This window comes from Choristoneura fumiferana, chromosome 2, assembly GCF_025370935.1.
Source record: "Choristoneura fumiferana chromosome 2, NRCan_CFum_1, whole genome shotgun sequence".
Lineage (NCBI taxonomy): Eukaryota > Metazoa > Arthropoda > Insecta > Lepidoptera > Tortricidae > Choristoneura > Choristoneura fumiferana.
The window spans coordinates 22554570-22574807 of NC_133473.1; the positions used below are offsets into that span (position 1 = coordinate 22554570).

The 20238-nt window shown below is 46.9% G+C and overlaps 1 protein-coding gene across 1 annotated transcript; it reads right to left on the reverse strand.

Moving 5' to 3' along the window:
* Positions 1 to 945: 945 nt before the first annotated feature.
* LOC141445349 (transient receptor potential-gamma protein-like) lies at positions 946 to 19195 on the reverse strand. Its single transcript, XM_074111189.1, is given in 21 exon segments — positions 946 to 3610; positions 3777 to 3843; positions 3845 to 3948; positions 4328 to 4478; positions 5327 to 5696; positions 6468 to 6651; positions 6749 to 6790; positions 7086 to 7277; positions 7700 to 7895; positions 8024 to 8144; positions 8688 to 8934; positions 9188 to 9327; positions 10195 to 10332; positions 10831 to 11065; positions 11741 to 11854; positions 11965 to 12120; positions 12677 to 12937; positions 15242 to 15610; positions 18302 to 18447; positions 18909 to 18954; positions 19042 to 19195. Coding segments are annotated over 19 exon segments (3417 nt in total). The 5' UTR covers positions 18431 to 18447; positions 18909 to 18954; positions 19042 to 19195; the 3' UTR covers positions 946 to 3409.
* Positions 19196 to 20238: the final 1043 nt, after the last annotated feature.

Below are 20238 nucleotides of genomic sequence, written 5' to 3' on the forward strand. Positions count from 1 at the left end.
CGCAAGGCTCTAAGTTGGGGCATTGACTGGGTATTATTGAAATAAAACTACACATTGCATAGTGCTTATTTTATTAGACTTCGCACCGTTATATACAAATATAATGTATAAATAAATAACAACTCTTTATAAAATATAATCGATTATGTACCGGCGCTGTCGCGCGGCGAACTAAACACGTGAAGGCCTCTGGTTCACTAGATAGACGTATCCAGTAGTCGACGAACGACGATCACAAACATACGCGCGCGATATGCTTCATCACGGGCCCACCCTGACCGACCAGCCCAGCCGCGGCGACCGACACAAACCAACATTCATCTCATAATCACTGGATACGTACCTAAACACGGCATTCGGAAACCAGCCTCCTGCTTATGGCTCAGGCTCGTTCTGTCTGTTTCCTATGGTGGCTCTTTCCTAAAATATCCGCTTATTATGATGTCTAATTCCTAAAATGTATGTTTCCTATAATGGCCACTATTTGTGTTCTACAAACCGTTTCTTACAATGTCCGTGTATACGTAATTTAATGCATTGATGGGTTTATTGTTGCGCTTACCGTTATATACATCTCTTTATAAAATATAATTTATGTACCGGCGCTGTTAAACACGTGAATTCACTAGATAGACGCAGTATGATCAAAATACGCGCGCGATATGCTTCATCACCCCACCCTGACACAAACCAACATTCATCTCATAATCACTGGATACGTACCTAAACACGGCATTCGGAAACCAGCCTCCTGCTTATGGCTCAGGCTCGTTCTGTCTGTTTCCTATGGTGGATGTCCGCTTATTATGATGTCTAATTCCTAAAATGTATGTTTCCTATAATGTCCACTATTTGTGTTCTACAAACCCGTTTCCTACAATGTCCGCTTCTCTATAACATACATAAAAATTGTATACGTAATTTAATGCATTGATGGGTTTGATTTAATTTGAAATCGGTTAAAATGGTTAGAATTATTTAGGTGTAGCAGATGAAACTTGTTGGGCATTGATCCTAGGAAGCAGTCATATTAGAAAACTGACGATATAAGAACCAGACATCTTAGGAAACTGACAAATATGAGAACCAGACTTTACAGGAAACAGACATTACAGGAAACTGAAAAATGTGAGAAAAAGACATTTCAGGAAACAGACAATATAAGAAGTGGACATCATAGGAAACTGGCAATGTGGGAAGAAGGCCATTTTGAGAAGCCGACATTTTAGAAAACAGAACGAGCCTGAGCCCTGCTTATTTTACTGACTGAACATAAAAAGAACCATAAGTATTCATACATAGCTCGCTTAGATTCCATTAAATTTATTTGCATTATGTTCTGAAGACAGCGGAACTACTGTACTGTCTGTATCTAGTGATCATTTGATCAATGAGTTCGGGACACAATATCAGTTAGTCGGACATCGATATCGCCATGCTTACTGTCGCTCAGCGTGCTACGGCCTAAAAGTGTAATGTGTATTTACTGCCATTCTGACGCATCTAAACACTTATACATACAATAATTCATTTAAATCACCTACTTGTTTAAAAATGTCCCTTACATGGGGAATATAATCATCTACGTAAAAATTTAGGTGCCTATCGGTACACAGCGAGCGAGTGCCGGTGCTACATACATCCTTCCATCGGTGTCAATACGAATAGTATTGCGGCGGGTCGTGCCGTCTGCCGAGTCCACGCTAACCACAGCTCGTAGGTACCTAACTGCACTTTTTGCTTGCTCATGATTCGAGGCAACCCTCGCCTCTCCGTGCGGTTGGTGTGGGCCCCGCGTTTGACCAGTAATAAGCCACCAGTGAGAACGACCCACTTTTTTATTGAAATAGCTGCATTAACAGTCATCTAATTTCACATAAAGATTTATAGCGACCAAAACGTTACTTCAATCGATCCATTTATTTGGTGTTTTACCCATTCTATCTTACCTAGACTATTGTCTACGGCCTCGTGTAAACTCAGGGTGGCTCCGGTATAAACAAGTACATAAAACTCGATAAAACTGTTCACTTAAAAATCCCTGCTTATTCTTGTTCGATTTAGCTTACATTTAGTGAGTGTGCGCCGAACGATACAATATAAATGATTACTGGAAAACTTTCTGGAACACATCATTGTATTTGATGACTTAACCTATTATATAATTAAAAACTGCAGCTCGTACGTGTATAAATAAATAGTTGCCTATATTTATTTCATTTATTATGTTATCATAATTTCATTTGTACCTACTTATACTAATTGGTGTTTGATATTAGGTAACGTTGTCATGGTTAATGTTAGGGAAGGATAGCTATGCGTATTATTTATATTTATGTAAGTATATATAATTATTCTTATGGAGTTCGTTAGCAAGAGGACCGTCCGCTCACTACGGTGACCACGACGGGAACCCCTCCAGTTATGGACGGTCGTCTCAATTCATGGGACCGAGCAAACATCTGAATACATGTACCCATTGCATCAACTTAATCTCGAGGCACTCTGATTCAATACGACAGATACTATAATTTCAGTTTTCCAGTCTGCCTTGACTGCCGACAGCATTGGGCCTGTGCCTCAACATTTAGCCATGATCCTGGTAAGTTTCATTCAACTGTTTGCTCTCTCACTCCCGTTGCATAGCTCGTTTTACTTTGGTTACTACTTATCTACTTACATTTTAACTAATTAAAACTACGTTAACCCCTCAATCAGAATCTACATTTTAATATTATCGAGGTACAGTACAGTACTCGAGTACCTACTCCTTCAATGTGAATCGGCTCGAACGTAAAGCGATTCATAATTGCGGGGCTAACCGATATGATATCTCTACTTCGTTCTATCTGTTTAGGCCTCCAATCTGGAATAATATTGCTTTTGACAATCTGAAGATACCTCCAGAGAACGAGCAGTCAAAGTTTATTTGGTCATTTGCTTTACTGTTATATAGATATCTATTCTCGTAATCTCGTTGTAAATTTCAATGCATATGGTAGAAGTTAGCTAGTTATTTTCGGGGTGACAATGTGTTAGGTCGATAGTTATTTCATAAAATAATTATACAATACTTTAACCTTATTATTACATCTTTGGTGCAGGAACTCCATAGTGACTTTTACCATTTTCTCTTTATCCGCTTTTCATAATAGATAAGCAATTTAGTTGGCGCAGTTCGTTATGCCACTAACGTGTTGAGATCTCGAGACGCGTCTTACATTCGTCACGCACCGCCCCAGGTCGGCGCGAAGGCAATCTCCCGCGTCGCCGATCTGAACGTTCCGGCCGGCGGGCGTGATGATGAACCTGGATTCTGTAGTTCTACGGCTGGACTGAGCCGCCGCCCGCCTTAGATTTGCGTGGATGTCATCCTGAGCAGCAGCGTGGCGGGGCGCGGGCGGCGGGGCTAGAGCCAGCCGGCGGAGTGATGCGGCACGTGCCCGTGCAGCGGGGTGACCCCGGCCAACTTGGCCAGCGCGGCGCAGCGCCCGCAGTCCGCCCCGCCGCGCCCCGCGCCCGTGCCGCCCCCGCCGCCCCCGCCGCCCGCGCCGCCCCTGCTCGACGCCTTCGCGTTGCTGCCGCTGTCGTCACACCCGCATGACTCTTGCTACGAATGAAAAAGGTGTATCTTTATTGCGTGATATGAAAAAGGAAGCAATAGTAGTGGAGAAAATTGAAAATTGTATTTATGTTCTGAGTTGAGAAACAAAAAAAAAACAGAAGGTTATTCCGTTTTCGTCTTGGAATAAAGGCGGCTATAAGGTTACATAAACCTTGTGCGCGTCTTCGTCGAGGCTGGCGAGCAGCGGCTCCCGGCTGCCCCTCCCCCGCCCCCGCGCGCGCCCGCGCTGCCCGGCGAGGCGGCTGGCGCGCGCGGCGGCGGCGCGGGGGCGCGCGCGCCGGCACGGAGCTCGCGCGCTGCAGCGCCTCGGCGCCCACTCGCTCCTGCCCGACAGATCACACAGTTGCTATTAGGCCAGCCGTAGACCTCCTGAATCCTATGAAAGCCAAGTTTAGACCTGAGGCCGTATTGCCTAACGTTTCTGACGCCCGCGATCGTAACAACGAATTTCAATTTCAGAACGAATCTGCCACAATCTACCAACGTAAATTTAATAAAAATTTTGCTCCTTATTTATTTTCATACTAACAATAATAACAATTTGCCTTTAAAACATAAAAAGAAGAAAATACTTACTAATTCAATTCTAAAATACTGTTTATTTCCCTTGTCAGATCTAAATATACTTTATTCTTGTAAACAAAAGTTGGCAACCCTAGTTACGTCGTGTATCGTGTTGAGCAAGATGTTATGTTGACTGACCCGTTCCTCGTTGGCGCGGCGCGAGTCGGAGAACTTCTTCCGCTTGCGCTTGAGCGCGGCGAGCGCCGTGAGCGGGTGCAGCGGGCCGCCGCGCCGCTCGGGGCTGCGCTGCGAGTCCGAGCCGGAGCCCGAGCCCGAGCGCTCGCTGCCACTGCACACGCACAAACAATTACCAACCCACGCTGCAAACACAACACCACACCCGCTCAAGCGAGACACCCTACCACTACCATGCGCCATGCGCGGCCGCACGACCACAGACAACGAAACTGATCCCGTACCAAGGTAGAACCTTTTTGTCGTACGCAATTCAGTTTCTTCGACTGTACAAGACCATTCACAGAAACAAGATGCCATGCCACGACAGAACCATGTCGGCGTGCCGTTTATATCGCTGTTATTCAAGTATAATAGCTATTAAATATGCATGCAAGATAGTAGGTAGAGTTTAGATTAGAGTAGCAGGTGGCACAGCAGAAAATTAACAGTGATATTATGTTACGTGCGTGATGATATGGCATAATAGCGTCTTGCTTCTATGATTAGTTATGAGAAATACTAAAAAAATGGTTAGATAGAAAGCACGCATACAGTGCTAAAAGAGGAGACGAGTTTATTAAAAGATAGACATTAAGTTATTGAACCGTGCAGTTCTAATCTAAATAGTTAATAGGAAATGAAGTTTTTCTATGAGTTGACTACAAGCATTATGCCCAAAAAGGCTCTAACAAATTACATCAAACCTGGGGGATTCATTGAAACATTTGAAACTTAATAAATAATTCAATCATTTCAAAATACCTACGTCGAACTAAGCCTCTGCTAGTCATGCGAGTGCACGGCGCCCGCGTGACGTGCTTGTTTCATATCATCTACCTACTCTTACTAGTAGAGCAACGTTGCGTGAGGCGGGCCTCTGCTCTATAATTTATTGAAACGGCACGTCGCGCCCGCGCCAAGCCGCGCACCCGCGCGTGTTAGTATAGTATTGCGACCGACCTGGGGGAGTGCCGGTTGTGGTCGCAGACGGAGTCCTCGGAGCGCGAGCGTCCGATGAGGCGCGAGACGCGGGCCGCGCGCGCCGCCTCGATGATGGTGCCCCAGCGGCGCTTGTGCGGCGGCGGCTTGCGGCGCGCGGCGCCGGCGCCGGGCGCGGCCGGCGCGCCGTCCGACAGGCTGGACTGCGACGCGCGCAGCCGCCCGCCCAGCAGCGCCGACAGCGACGCGTGCGAGGCGCCGTGCGCGCCGTGCTCGTGGTGCAGCGACGCCAGGAACTCGTCCACCGGCGCCAGCGACCCGCCCGGCGCGATGTTGAACCCCTTCATCAGACGACGCTCCTTCTGACGGTTCTTCTTGCCGCCGCCGCCTCCTGTACACACACGGTTGTAAACGGAGGAAACGATTAGGTACATCATTTATGAGTTTATGAGAAGTTACATATTTGTGGCAGAAAGTCATGTTGCGGCGATACGCAGAAATTAGGTTTAATTAATGCTGGAATATCAGTCTAGGTCATTCTTAACGAAGTTGCCTCGATTTATTGGTGATATTCTGTGTTAATATGTAATACACAGGTACTTAATACAAGATAGACAAATAAATTAGCTATCAAAGTCGCCGGCACGCATGAAAAATCTACCGAATTATCAACCGACAGAAAACTCATGGATCTAGGCATTACATTAAGGAGGTCCACGTCAGTGAACTACACTATTTTACCATGCTTATCTGTTACATTTCGTACACCGCACAGACAGCTACGTCTGTGCGCCACATATATTTTGTCATGCAGAACCCGCCCTCTTCATCTTACACATGCAAAAAAAGCAAGGGAATCTATGTAGTTCATTGATCTGTCGATACCTCGGCTCAGAAAACCGAGCTTGATGAATGTATAGACAAGGAAAATGAATCACGTACCAAAGTGGAACCTTTTCATAATCAATTTCGCTGTATGGGATGCCAACATGACATTAGTAGCACAAAGGTTCCACCGTGGTACGTGATTCACTTTCCTCGACTGTAGGTATGATGTGACGGTTAAATAAACACTCGCTAGTCTACTTGGAGCGATGGCACGGGCAGGGGCATGATGCGTTAGAGGCAGCGGGTTAGGCGCTTGGGCGGGTTAGCTGTTTACCGGGCGCACCGGCGTTGGCGGTGGAGGTGTTCATGCCGGAGTTGCGCAGGATCTCGACCAGCTCGCAGCGGAAGGCCGACACGTCCTGCTTGATCTCGTTGACGTCGTCCTCGGTGACGCCGCCGCACTCCGCGCGCCGCTGCTGCACCGTCACGTAGCGGCGCACCAGGTTGCGCATTATCGCCTGCCAACCAACAACAATATGTAAGCGATTGTTCGACAAATTTATATTTATCCGGTTCGAAGGACCAGTTTTTTGTATGTAAAAAAAAAAACCTTACCTGATAACGGAAATCCCGTTCGTTGGCTTGCTTGGCTTTTCTCTGTAATTGTAAACGTAAATGTTATTAGGTACGCCAGTGTACAAATAAGGAAGACGAAGAAAAAACGAAGAAACAAAGTGAAGTAAAAACGTCGTAATAGATATACTTAGGTTTAGTTTTATATCTATAGTAGGAATAATCTGTTTTTTTGGTCTTAACTTTCCACAATCGGCCAAATCGCGGCGCGTTTTGAAGGTTGAGGGGCGCGCACTGGTCCCTCACCGCACCGCTACTTAAGATTCCTCACTGCTTGTTATTATAAAGGGCGGGTTTGTGTGGTGGTCGTAGCTAGTACCCGGATGGTGCGCATGTGTTCGCGCTTGGCGCGCGCGTGGCCGCACAGGCGGCGCTGCAGCCAGCGCCACGCGTACTGCAGTGACTTGGGCGACGGCAGCACGTTGAAGGGCGGCGGCACCGTGCCGCCCTCCTCGAAGTAGCTGATCCACAGCTTGCTGCGCGCAAACTTCCACTCCACGTCTGCGCGCTCCTGCAACCGCAACCGCAGTACATTACAGCAGCGTTAAGGTATGCCTTCCGTCTGACCTCTATATGAGCGTAAAAGCGTAAATACAAATGAAATAAGCATTAAGGATATACGTAGATGCAGGGATGATCAACCGGTCGATCGCAGCAAGATAAATAAAATAAATACTGAACTACTATGTAATTGGTAAATCGCACAGGGTTTCGTCAGTAAACAGTAGATCTTGGGTCTAATCAAGTTGGCCACTCCTGATATAGATTATAATTTCCATAAGCACTAAACTGTATAATAGAATATATAGTGTGCTTGGACACTCACTCGTCAATGTTATAGGTAGATATGTGCAAATAATTCGATCACGACGGCATGCTATAATGCAATTTAAAATCGTTTGAGCCAAAGGTACGAGTAGCAAAGCGACTCACGGAAATGAGCTGGTAGGAGTGATTCATCATGGCGATGAGCAGGTTGAGCAGCACGATGACGTTGATGACGGCGTACGTGCCGAACATGAGCATGCCCCAGAAGCGCGTGAAGATCTTGATGCCGTCCAGCTCGAACGAGTCCAGGTCCACCAGCCCGAACGCCGCCCAGAACAGCGTCTGCATCGTCTCGAACAGGCTAAACATTACAAACATTTTATTCTTCAAAACGTAAAATACTAGATCGTATCGATTAAAAAGTAAATGAAAATCGTCTGAGTATGTGTAGTATGGATGGCGTAAAGGTAGAGATATTGAACATCTTACTTCGCAAACCGTCTCCAAACAACGCAGGCGTCTGGATCTGGCAGAGTGCCGTTGACTGCAGCCACTGGATTGCACCGCTTCTTCTCCATATCCGCGTAGTACCACAGCAGTTGATTGAGACCTATAGAAACAGGCAAAAATATTTTTTTTTGAGAAGAAATTAGATAAGAGTAAACATAGGAATTTTTACATCCCAGGTTACTTAAATGCCACAGAACTGATGGCCGTTGGGACAGATTGTGTTCTTCGGTAGAGACCGCGTGACGGTAAAATTAGGTAGTGTTGAACGCCCTGTAGCTGAGAGACGATAATACAGAGTGAAATCTAGGACGTAGTACAAAATTGCTGGGTAATATAATGCATTAACTCTTTTGTTGAAATAAGTCCGATGAAATTTGCAATTTCCATACATTGTTCATGATTTCTTATTTCAATAATGTGGGCTGAAATTAAACTCTTCCAGGTTTTCCTCCTCATTAACTATCCTCCGAAAGCTTAAGATCGGGCTCAGTGGTGTACGTATGTCACGGGAAAAGCATATGTCTAGCAGTGGACTGATACAGCCTAATGATGGTGTCACCACTGCTGCCTACTCACACTCTACCCCCAGGATGGTGTGATAATGATGTTGAGGATTTATACAATGTGTTGGTGTAATACTTACCACAAGAAAAGGCAAAGATGACTAGTATGTCCAGCACGAAAAACTTAAGTATGTCCAGCACCATGCGGCTGAGCGACACTTGGAGCGGGCCGAGGTGCGGGTTGACGCTGAAGATGTAGACCAGCTTCAGGCTGCTGAAGATGTTGGCGGCGGAGAACAGCCCCTCCGACAGCAGCATGGGGTCCCAGGCGTCCCACTTCTCGCGCGGCTGGTTCCACTGCAGGCCCGCCGCCATCTCGCGCCGGACCTGCCAGTACCAAGGAATAATTATGTTAAATGAAAATCATAAATAGTTACATTAAAAGTACTAACTAGGCAACGGAATTTTAGGCCTATTCAGAACACATGCATAACTACTAATTGAATGCTGCCATATTGAGAGCGAAACCTTATTTTAGTGTCTCGCTGTGTTTTGTCGGGAGGGAACTACTTGAGCAACTACTCGTACTCGTATAATCTTGTGTTGTTTACATGCACCTAGTCTACTAGTGTAGTCGTACCTGAAAGTGCGAGACGATGCGCAGCGCGACGGTGGCCACGTACAGCGAGTTGGTGACGAAGTCGATCACGTTCCACATGTCGTGCACGTACTCGCGCAGCCCCATGTCCCACAGCTGCTTCACCTCGCTCCAGATCAGCCCTGCAATGGCAATGACAATGGAACCGACACACGACGCTTCATTAACGCACATGCAGTCTTTTCTCCTAACAGTAACATTTTGGTACTCGATTGATTCGGGAGTTGTACTTTGCTAAAAAGTGGATGGTAGCGGAGTAGAGCTTGTCTAAGCTAAGATGACGCGTGCCTCACTCAACTATATCATTTCATTATGAGTAATTAGACGACAAATCTTTACAATAACCGCCTGAGTCTAAGGGGGAACTAAATCCCCGTTAGACTCAGGCGGTTATTGTAAGATTCGCTGCCTTACTAGTCATAATTAACTGATTTAGTTGAGTGAGGCACGCGTCATCTTAGCTTAGACAAGCTCTAGCAGGGTATGTGGTTTTAAATTTTGACAAAAGTGCTAGTTATGTAACACTGTGCAGATTTGAATTGCATTATTTCCTCACAAGGTGAGGGAGGTTCACTTTCAATAGATACCATCAGCCAAATATGTGGTCTACCACCCTTTAGCTGATAATCGTTTGCATGTCATAAAACAATAATGCCAATAGACGTGCTGTCAACTTGAAAGTTCGACTTTAGCGACATATTAGTTTGATAGGAACTTGTTTAAAAATTGATAGACCACTTATTTGGCTGATGGTACCTCAGCGGATCGGAGTAGGTAACAAGCTTATGACTTCTTATTCAGTGGAAGCACATCTATGTATGTAGTTGCGTGTGAAACGAACTCCGTACGGCGAGTCCGTCCGCTTGCAGTGGAAAGTGAGCATCACAAGAGACGTCTATGCTAAGTAAAAGCCGATCGTTTATATGTATGCGAACATCAAAAGATAGTGCTTCAACTGCAAGCAGTATATGGGCGGAGAGGGGACTGACCGCTGACCCAGGCGAGGATGAGCCACTCGACGAGCGAGGGCGGCGAGCCGCGGCGCGACAGCGGGGCCGCGTGCTGCGCGCCCCACAGCAGCCCGCCCGCCGCCGTCTCGATGCGCTGCGATGCCAGGATCAGCAGGACTGGAACACCATACCACATTGATAGTAAACAAAGTGTATTAAATCAAAACAGTCACCACAACACTTAAGTTATCATCGCAGCGTTAATGTATCGCTCTAATGGTGTCAATTTTTCCCAGTAAATACAGTTCTTCCTGCCAGGACTATGCATAATTTTATGCGAGTACTGTGAGTGTCACAGGTTAATTGCGTGTTCTATCAAGCAACCATTGGGCTGTGAGCGTCGACAAATCGATCATATTCCAGCTGCGGGATGAGCTCTCTGCAGAGTTTTTTTTTCCGAGGGGATTATTTCCGAGATACTATGGCAACTTTCAAGAAAGAGCCAGCTATACAGGTTTTAGAGAACAGACAGCGAATCCCTGGGATTTGCAAGCCGGCAAAGGCTACTCAGGCGGGCCGATGGCGTGGTTACCACCGACGTGATAAAAATAACTGTTAGTTCGGCTGCTATTTACTAGCCTAGTTATATCTATATAGAGAGCGTTATGCACTCACACAGGAACATGAAGTAGCTGGCGGAGTGGCAGAGGAACTTGATGAAGGGCTTGCGCAGCGTGCGGCCGGGCGCGGAGTGCGGCGCGGCGATGTAGGCGGCCGCGTGCAGCGGGAACATCGCGCCGATACGCGCCATCTCCAGCGCCTGCAGCAGCATGTTCTTGCGGCGGAAGCCCGGCACGCTCTCGTACCAGATCGACGCCAGCAGCTGCTGCACGTTCGGGTGCGCCACGAACTGACCACACACCACACCACATGCCGCTATTAGGTACATGACCCATCTGGTGCCTCAACTCACGCACAAGTGGGATACGTAAAAATAGAACCAATTCACTACGTTGATCCTAATGATTCATGAACTATTGTAGTGTCACCGAAAGCTCAAAGCTTTGATCTTTGAATGTCTATTAATGATAGACAAAACTTGGCATTTACGCGTAGTTCTGATGACAATACTTATAACTATAATGGTACCATCGAGCTGATCCGATGACGGAGCCGAAAGCTAGACACTAAAACTCCAAGACAGAAAAAAGTAGGTAACCTTAGCGTGTTTGAACTTGTTAGAATATGTAGTCTTAGGGGCTGTTTCACCATCCATTGATTAGTGTTAACTGACGGTTAGGTGTGATGCAGTCTCTATTTGTTTTGTTCGAATAGACGGAGACGACATCACATTTAACCGTCGGTTAACGCTAATCAATGGATGGTGAAACAGCCCCTTAGAGTACATTTACGTACATGTGTTTTTATGTACAATAAAGAGTTTTACAATACAATACATACAATACATTTTTATCAAGAATAGTACCCAGAATTAGATGATGGAGCGAAAATCTAATTGGTCGAGATTAAAGCTTGTTACAATTTTTAGAGCTGTCGAAAAACTAGAGCTGAACTGTCACCGTACCTTTTTCTGCCGGAGCTTGATGGCGAGCTTGAGGCGAGAAAGGCGCATGAGCTCGGGCGCGCCGGGCTCGGCCAGCGGCGGCGGCGCGGCGCCCGTCTCGTGGTTCAGCAGCACCTGGAGGGAACAGGCTGTTACTGAACCAGTGAGAACACCCTTGGCCTCATCTGTACTTGTCTTGAGGCACGGTGAGTAGGGGTCGTCACGGATCAGTTTAAACAATAAACCTGCAGCTCGTGCGAGGTGCGCGTGTGGTCCAGCAGCGCGGTGGCGAACTCCTGGCACTGCGCGCGCAGCTCCTGGTACTCCGTCTTGAACTCGTGCTCCAGCGCCGACAGCCGCCGCAGCTCCCACGACAGCTCGAACGCCGTCAGGATGGGATCCTTGCAAAAAAATGCAGCTTAATATTTCGCAAGCGAATCATGCACTGAATCGGAAATAGTCTCAGATGTTTGTATGATCTGAGGACCTATCTGATTTGTTGATACCCCGCACTTTTGGATAAACGAGATAAAAATACACCTACTTTATACGTAGGTAGGTAAGTAGATAATAACACTATATTTGTGACGTCTAAACTACGAATACGGTTAACATCTCGTGCTGCGAATCTAGTTTTTTTTATTCCACCTAAATCACAGTTTTCTAGTAGGTACTACGTACGTCTCAAACGAATAAGTATATAAAAGTCTCACAACTTATCCGCAGACAAACGGACGCACAGACAACGCACATGGTGTACAACTATAATAGGGTTGCATCCTAAGGAATCCTAAAAAGGAGCAACGCTGAAAACCAGTCTCAGCAGGCATTCGAACCCAAGAAAGAATAAGAAAGATTTTAACATTGAATACTTACCCAAATCCCCTTATACCTGTGTTTTTTGTACTGCTTTACTATGTTCTAGTGCTGTCATTGTATTTAATAGTAAAGAGCTACCTTTGAGGAAAGCGCGATGAGGCTGGGCGAGGCGAGCGCGCGGTAGGCGTTGATGCGCGAGCGCGAGTGCCGGAGCGAGTCCTCGCGGCGCGAGCGCACGCACTCGTCGCAGCCGCAGCGCACGTCGTGCGGCACCGGCAGCCCCGCCCCCCGGTCCAGCAGCAGCTTGATGATCTCGTAGCTGTCGCGGTGCGCCGCCAGGATCAGCGGCGTGATGTCCGGCGTGAACGTCGCCGTCTCCGGCGGGAGCGCCTCCCAACTCTAAACCGTGACCGTGACCGTGACGCACCGAATATTATCCACCCACAAAATTATTAACGTTGGCATACACATGTGTACAGATCGATTCACAAAGTCTATGCCAAAAATCACGTCGATCCGTCGCTCCGTTTCGACGTGAAAGACGGACAAACATACAAACACACACACTTTCGCATTTATAATATTAGTATGGATGTATCCAAGCATCCGTCATTTTCATACAAAAATGTGTAAGTGATGTAATGATATTACTTTCATTCAATCTAAGTATTCGTGCCAGCTCTTGTCAATCGATACAAATACAGCCTGTACCAAAATCCTTCCGAGATACTTCAGTCTGAACGCCTCAGTGGTCATTTTTCCGACTGATGATGATGATGACATTCACATCAGGAATACATAATTAGCAGGATTTCGAAATTAAAATTCGACCGTCGTCTCTACCACAGATCTCTCACGTCTCTACTCAGAAATGAGTTCCCTTGGGAGTAATAAAAGGGACGTTATCATCTCATCTAACCATGAACCGCCTGCAAACGTTTACCATGATACGTATGCCGGCCACGTCGCGCCGCGTCACGCTCCCGCTAAATACCTGCTGACCGCGCGCATTTTACTTACAAGCCGCACGCGGTCGCTCATCCCGAGAATTACGACCCATTTCGCTAAGTGTTTTCTATTTGTGGTACTTTAATCCCCTTATTCATTTACTACGAGCCAGCAGACTGGCCTTCATCGTACTGTACATGATAAAAGGCATTTATTAAAGTTTTCTAAGAGCTTTTGTACATACTTATATGTATTATTATAGCCATGTGTAGAAAATTAACAATGTCGATCGATTCATGTACTTTTTCAAAACCTAGTAGAATCACTCAGACCTATTATATGTTCTCTATTTACGAAAACGACTCCATCGATTCCTATGTAGTTGGTTACTTGTCATCATCATCAGCCGGAAGACGTCAACTGCTGAATTAGGCCTCCCCTAGAACGCCACAATGAACGACTTGCCACTTGCAGTCACCGGTTGCCCGCAACTCTCACGACCATCACGACACGTGGTTACATGTAATAAATATGTATATATGTATGAGAATTGGAGGCAGATATCGACCTACCAATACAGAATAAAGAATTCGAATTTACCTTAGTGTTTTCTCTGGCAAAACGCATATTTTAGATTTTACAAACACTGAGTAAAGCTCGGTCGCAAAAACTTAAATATATAAATAATGGAGCAAAAGCGTAAGCGTGAAGTATGAGCGTAGTCATATTTTTTTTATGTAGTCTTATAGGTACTGGTTAAACGTGGGTGGGGAACCGTGGATATACTGGCAGACTAGAGAAAAGACGACTTACGCAACATACAATAGCTTTGAAATTGACGTTCGAAGACGATAAACCGACGTCGATCGCACGCAGCTGCGTCGCGTAGGTGTTACGTACAGTCAAGGGCAAAAAGATATTGACACGGCCAAAGTTGCAAAAATATGTATACACGGCCTTAATGTTAAGTGCATAAAGTCGTGTATACATATTTTTGTAACTTTGGCCGTGTCGATATCTTTGCCCTTGACTGTACAATACCCTTTTGCAGACCAGCCACCATGCGATGTCATGTTCCTTCAGGGCCATAGAATTAATATTATGAGAGGCTTAAAAATGTAGGTGGGTATACCTAATTTGTATTTATTGGGCACAAGTTTTGTCTGTTTGTGTAAATTGCACATGGTTAAATTATCCTTCTTGAACCACAATCTCTACATTAACTCAAGCGGCGCTTCGTTAAGTGCTGTTCGAACTGAGAAAATGAATAGGTACTGGTGTCTTTTTAGCCAGATAAGCGCCAGCGTTTCAACCTCCCACTCATCACATTTCCTCTCTTATTTATTCTGTGTACTTATGCTGAACAGGTTTGTAATGATCATTGGCGTAGCAGGATTTTGTCTTTAGGGACAGCCGTCTAGCCGAACTCATCACATCAGCCGGAACACGTCCACTGATGCTCATATACAGCCGAGGAAACTGAATCAGGGTGGAATCTCTTGATAACCAATTTCGCTATGATTTCTATCGCAGATGTATGGGATGTCAACATGACATTGGTAGCACAAAGGTTTCACCCTGGTACGTGATTCAGTTTCCTTGACTGTACTTTTCCCAAGAATATTCACGATGATCGGTTTCTAGAGCTATCTGCGTTTAAACCCGTTACGAAATTCCAATAACGATGGTATCGCCTACCCGTGCCTGCTACGCCCATGATGATGATTAGATGATGTTAGGTAAGTGGTCACTCACGTGCAGCTCCCCGGGCTTGGTGGTCCGCTCCTCGTGGTCGAGCAGCGCCTCGACGGCCTCGACGAACTCCTCGGAGATGGCGTGCAGCAGCGCGTCGCGCGTCTCCACGCCGAACTCCAGCAGCAGCTCGACCATCTCCAGATTCTCGTTGTCGATGGCCATGAGCAGCGCGCTGCGGCCCAGCGGGTCCACGCAGTCCACGTTGACATGCCGCGTCTCCCTTGCCCGCTGCAGCGCCCGGCGCGTGCCGGCCACGTCGCCGCGCTCCACGCCCAGGAGATACTTCTTCTCGTCCAGCGACAGCACGGCCATCTCCTGGTGCGGCCGCACTACGTTCTCCTCCTCCGTCATCCCGTGGATGCTGTGCCGCTGAGAACGCATACAGGGTGGTTATATAGGTTCTACGAAAATTGAAGCTCGTATCGTACCGTCCCTCTCGCTCACATATTATTAAATAATATAAGCACCAGACTTACTTTACTCACACTTGACCGGTTTTAATTTATTTGTTTATTTGCACTACCTACTTACCTATTATTTTTATGTCTATTTTAATGATTTGTATGTTTAAATGTTACTTATATGGAGAATGGGAGATACTCTTCATTTTTTAATTTGATTTATTTTTTATTATTTGTTGTAATAGCGGCAATTGATACATATTACTTGTTAATTTACTTTTCTCGCGATACAACCCTAGGGTCTGTTACACCTGTAACAGACACACAGACAGACGGACAGTGAAGCGTCAGTAATGGATTCCGTTTGTAATCCAACGGATATGGTATGGAGTTCTAAAAAGAGTACCTAAGTAGTAAAAAAGTCACTACATTATTATGTCAATTAAGTACCTAATCGAAAATTTAATTTGTCAATTTTGTAGCGATTTCGAATATTGGCTATTGGATTGATTCTGGCATTACTCTGTGGTGCTCCATAAGTATCAATATACTATAGGCACTATTCTTCTACGCTGCTTTTGGTAGCGGTGAAGCAAGCAAAAAATACCCAATTTTGAATGTTAACCGGTTCGGGCCGGGCCATTAAGGACGATGTGAACGAATTTCATCATAATTTTAATTTAAGAGCAGGGAACCCATGTTACACCCTGTAGGAAGCTTTGTAAAATGAGCCCGGCGCTCGCTTTTAGCGAAATGATTTTTTAATTCCATTATTAAAGATAAAATTCCCAGACGCGATGAAACACGCGCGGGTTAAGCGCGCCGAAACCGTAATCCATTAACCCTCCGAGTGTCGAGGGTAACCCTCTCCGCGTTCCGAGACGGAATAAAACAAGGTAATCGGTATGCCTCGTTGTAAACTCCCCAGCCCTTCATTATGCAAAAACCGCGAGGACCCGTGTAATATCAGAGGAACGAGCTCGGCCAGCGCTGCCGAATTAGCATTTCGGAAGGGAGATATTATACCTCCCGTTATCTTTAAACAAAGCGGCGCCGGGCGCTCCGTCTCACTATGAACCGTATTATTACAGGGCTCCGTCTTTTCTACGCGAGATAGACCCGCCGGTCGTTTATATTAAAAGCATACGGCGATCAATACGAATCGCGTCCGATCCATCCATCATAACAACAATTACGGGCTCCCGGAGCAGCCGGCCGCGTCTCGATAAATCGCGTCAATATTGTTAGCAGATGATATATGATAAAAAGTGCAAGTAGGTCACTTGTTGAGGGTCGAGGGCTGCTGGAGTGTGGCGTCGCGGGCGCGGCGACGGCCGGCGCGGACGCTGCCGGCCGCCCACTGCCACTCATTATGCAAATGGCCTGCCCCTGCCCCGACGAGCTCCACATTGTGCGACCTATAACAACCGTACTCCCTCGCTTTCCCTAAATCTATTCAGCGGAGACGATATCTGTTTGTCTGTATTTGCATTTGTAACTTTTGCTAACAATGTAAAAGTAAGCTTTCTAATGCGATTACATCGGGCCGCCGGATCGGCCCGGCCGGCCTGATTCACGGGATCTCGGGGGGTTCGTTATCTATCGCGCCTCCGCGGTTATTGTGTGCCATTAATAATTTACTCGTCATTAGGCACGTGAAATATACCGTGAAGTATACCTAGTAAACCGATGTTAAACACGGTCTCAACGAACATCGTTATTTTCAATTTGTAGGTAGGCCGTGAACTGAAGTACTCATAATTCATAATGATTGGACATATTTTGATTCATTATTGCGACGCGGGTATACGGTAATCCCAGGTCAGCGGCTGTCGCGCTCATTTCCCGTGGCGCCGCTTTGTTCCATGATTGGATTTGATAAGCTTATCTGTTGTAGAGGCACTCGACCGTCTAGCGCCGAGCGGGCGAAGCTCGAGGGCGCGCCTAGTCTCATTGTGCTTGGTTATGATAAACAACCTCATTTGCGGAAGTCCCGGCGGCGGCGTGTGCGTCTGGCGTCCGCACGCACGCACACACGCGCCCGCGTCTCGGGAGAATTACTTATGGAATAACGCTCGTCACATGAAGGTTAGCGAATCGGTATCGACCTACCTATGTCGATATGCGTTCGGCTTCTAAATACCAACAACATACTCGTAATATATGCGAGCATGCATCTAATTATACAGATCCGTCTATCGCTTCAGATTTTAAATTACAGGAATTGCTTCTGTCTGATTAATGCTCCTTCATGAATGAACGAATAACTGTAGCCAATACTTTCAAAGAATTCTTTATAACAATAAACCAACCTCAATCCCAATTTTACACGCGAGTTAACAAGGTTGTATCAACAAAGGACGCGACGCCGCGGGCGCCGCCGCGGGGCTCCACGTGGAACATAATACTCTCGCTTGTCCCTGACTCCCTGACTGTTCCTTTGGCTAATTATCAGCCACCTACTCGTAACTTGAAATGGCCAACTTGTTCATGTTGGTAATAGTCGCCTCATATCGGTCTCTGGGTCTTGTCTTAGCTAGCCTTAGCGTCAATTCAATTGGAATCTTTTCGTGTGTACGAGGACAAATTTAGTAAACAAAGGGTTCTTTTGTGAAAGCTTTCGAGTAGGCTGTTAATATATGACAGTTGGCATCCTTACCTTGACTTTATTGTCAAGCGGCCGGGGTTCCGGCGCGAGCAGGTTGCCCATCTCGACGCGGCAGGTGGAGGGTCGCCGGTCGGCCGCGCCGGTTGAGCCTCCCGAGCCGCCGCCGCTGCCGCCGGACATCTCCGACCCGCCGCTCTCTGCAACACGCTCGGCGTCAGCGCCGGCCGTGCTGCCGCGCCCGCGCTCGCCTGCGAGCTGCGCGCGCGGCGCCCGCCCGCACTTTCCGCGGTACAATGCGCCGCCCGCGATATATTTAGCATCGACGCCCTATGGTAAACATGCAGCGTCTCGCCACCGACTGACTTCGCTTTAATGCAATGTTTCAATTGAACATCTCAATTATTGTAACGCAAACAAAATTAAAGAAATCTAGCGATCTACACTCTATTAAGGTATTTAGTGATAACACCGGTCCAGGAAGAAGCGTCTTCTTTATCGTGAGACTGAAATATTAGTGCAATTTTTGAATCCATAATAAAAAATTCTGGAGAGTGAAAATATGTTATGTGTAAGTATGTGAAACAGATCTCGAGCCACCGTGGCCCATCTAGCGGTGTTTGTGGAGACGACGTGGTCGCGCTGGTAGCGTGGCACTTACCGGCTCCGTCGGCGCCGCGCGCGCCATCCCGCGTCCGCTCGGTGAACTGAAACAGAAGAGGCGGTTTGTGAGCGGGCGGGCGGGAGCGAGGGCGGGCGGTGGAGCTGGAGCGGGAGCGGGAGCGGGCGCACACCTGGACGCGGCGCACGCGGCGCGCGGCGATCTGCCGCGAGTGGCGGCGCAGCGCCTCCAGCTCGCCGCCGGGAGCGCCGCCGGTCAGCGCCGCGCCGCGCCCGGCCCGCCCATGCCGGTGGCAGCTGACCGCCCAGCGGCGCTCTCCGGGCTCGTCACCTATAAACAAAATAAATCAAAGATAGTCTTCTGTTATGGCGTCGTAAAATGTTTTGTATGCGAGTTCAGGAGCTGGTCGGTCGGTCCTCATAAAAACTACTTTTTAACATATTGTGCCGTTGTATCGGGAGAGCCCACGCGGCCGCGGCGGGGTGGCCGGGCAGGCGCCGCAGCCTCGAGCCGTGTGTTGATATTAGAATAACATGTGTTTACACGATTATTATAAAAAAAAATGTAAACGGCTCTCTGTCTACGTGTGAATCAGTGTTCAAAAATAACCCTGAATTTTGATAAATAAAACTGAAAATCTCGCTTGTGATGTGCGCTCGCCGGCCAAGCAATCGTTTCTTTTGATCGCCTTCTGTTTGGTAAATACGAGTATAGTACAGCGCGCTACACTTTACGAGCCACTCTCGACGTCGATCAATGGACAAATGGGCAAAACTCCAGCTTTTAAGTAGGGAATGAAAACAGAATGATGATACATTACGGCGCTGAACGGCGCGGCCGGACACCGCCGCCATCGATCAATGACACGATACAGGAAACTTTTTAAGTGGTTGGCTTTAATCTACTTTCAAAAGAATCAAAGCTAAGCCTTTCTTTGTCCCGCTCTGACTCGAGCTAACCTACTGACATATGCAGTTTAACGACCCAGCGGAACAATAAAACTGCCGTAATCAGGACTTTCAACCCTTCTTTCTTTACGGCTCTACCGACCCGTGCCGCGCTGCGTTTTTCTTGCTCTCATTCGTTATTACTTCGTAGCGCGGGAAAACCGTCATTATTTCAATTAAGTTAACTGTGTAATTGACTCATCAAAGTCATCAACATACAGAACAACTTTGTTTTTAATTTGCTTCGTGTAAGTACAAGAAAATGATAGCACCCACCTGTCGCAAGCTGCAAATAACTTTTGAATTAGTTTCCGTTTGGCGCAGGTGGAGCGCGGCGCTTCGCACTCCGCACACTTGTTAAGTATCGCACCGGGAGTTTAATTAACGACAGTTACTTTGTTTCAAAGTCAATTTCCTTCGAC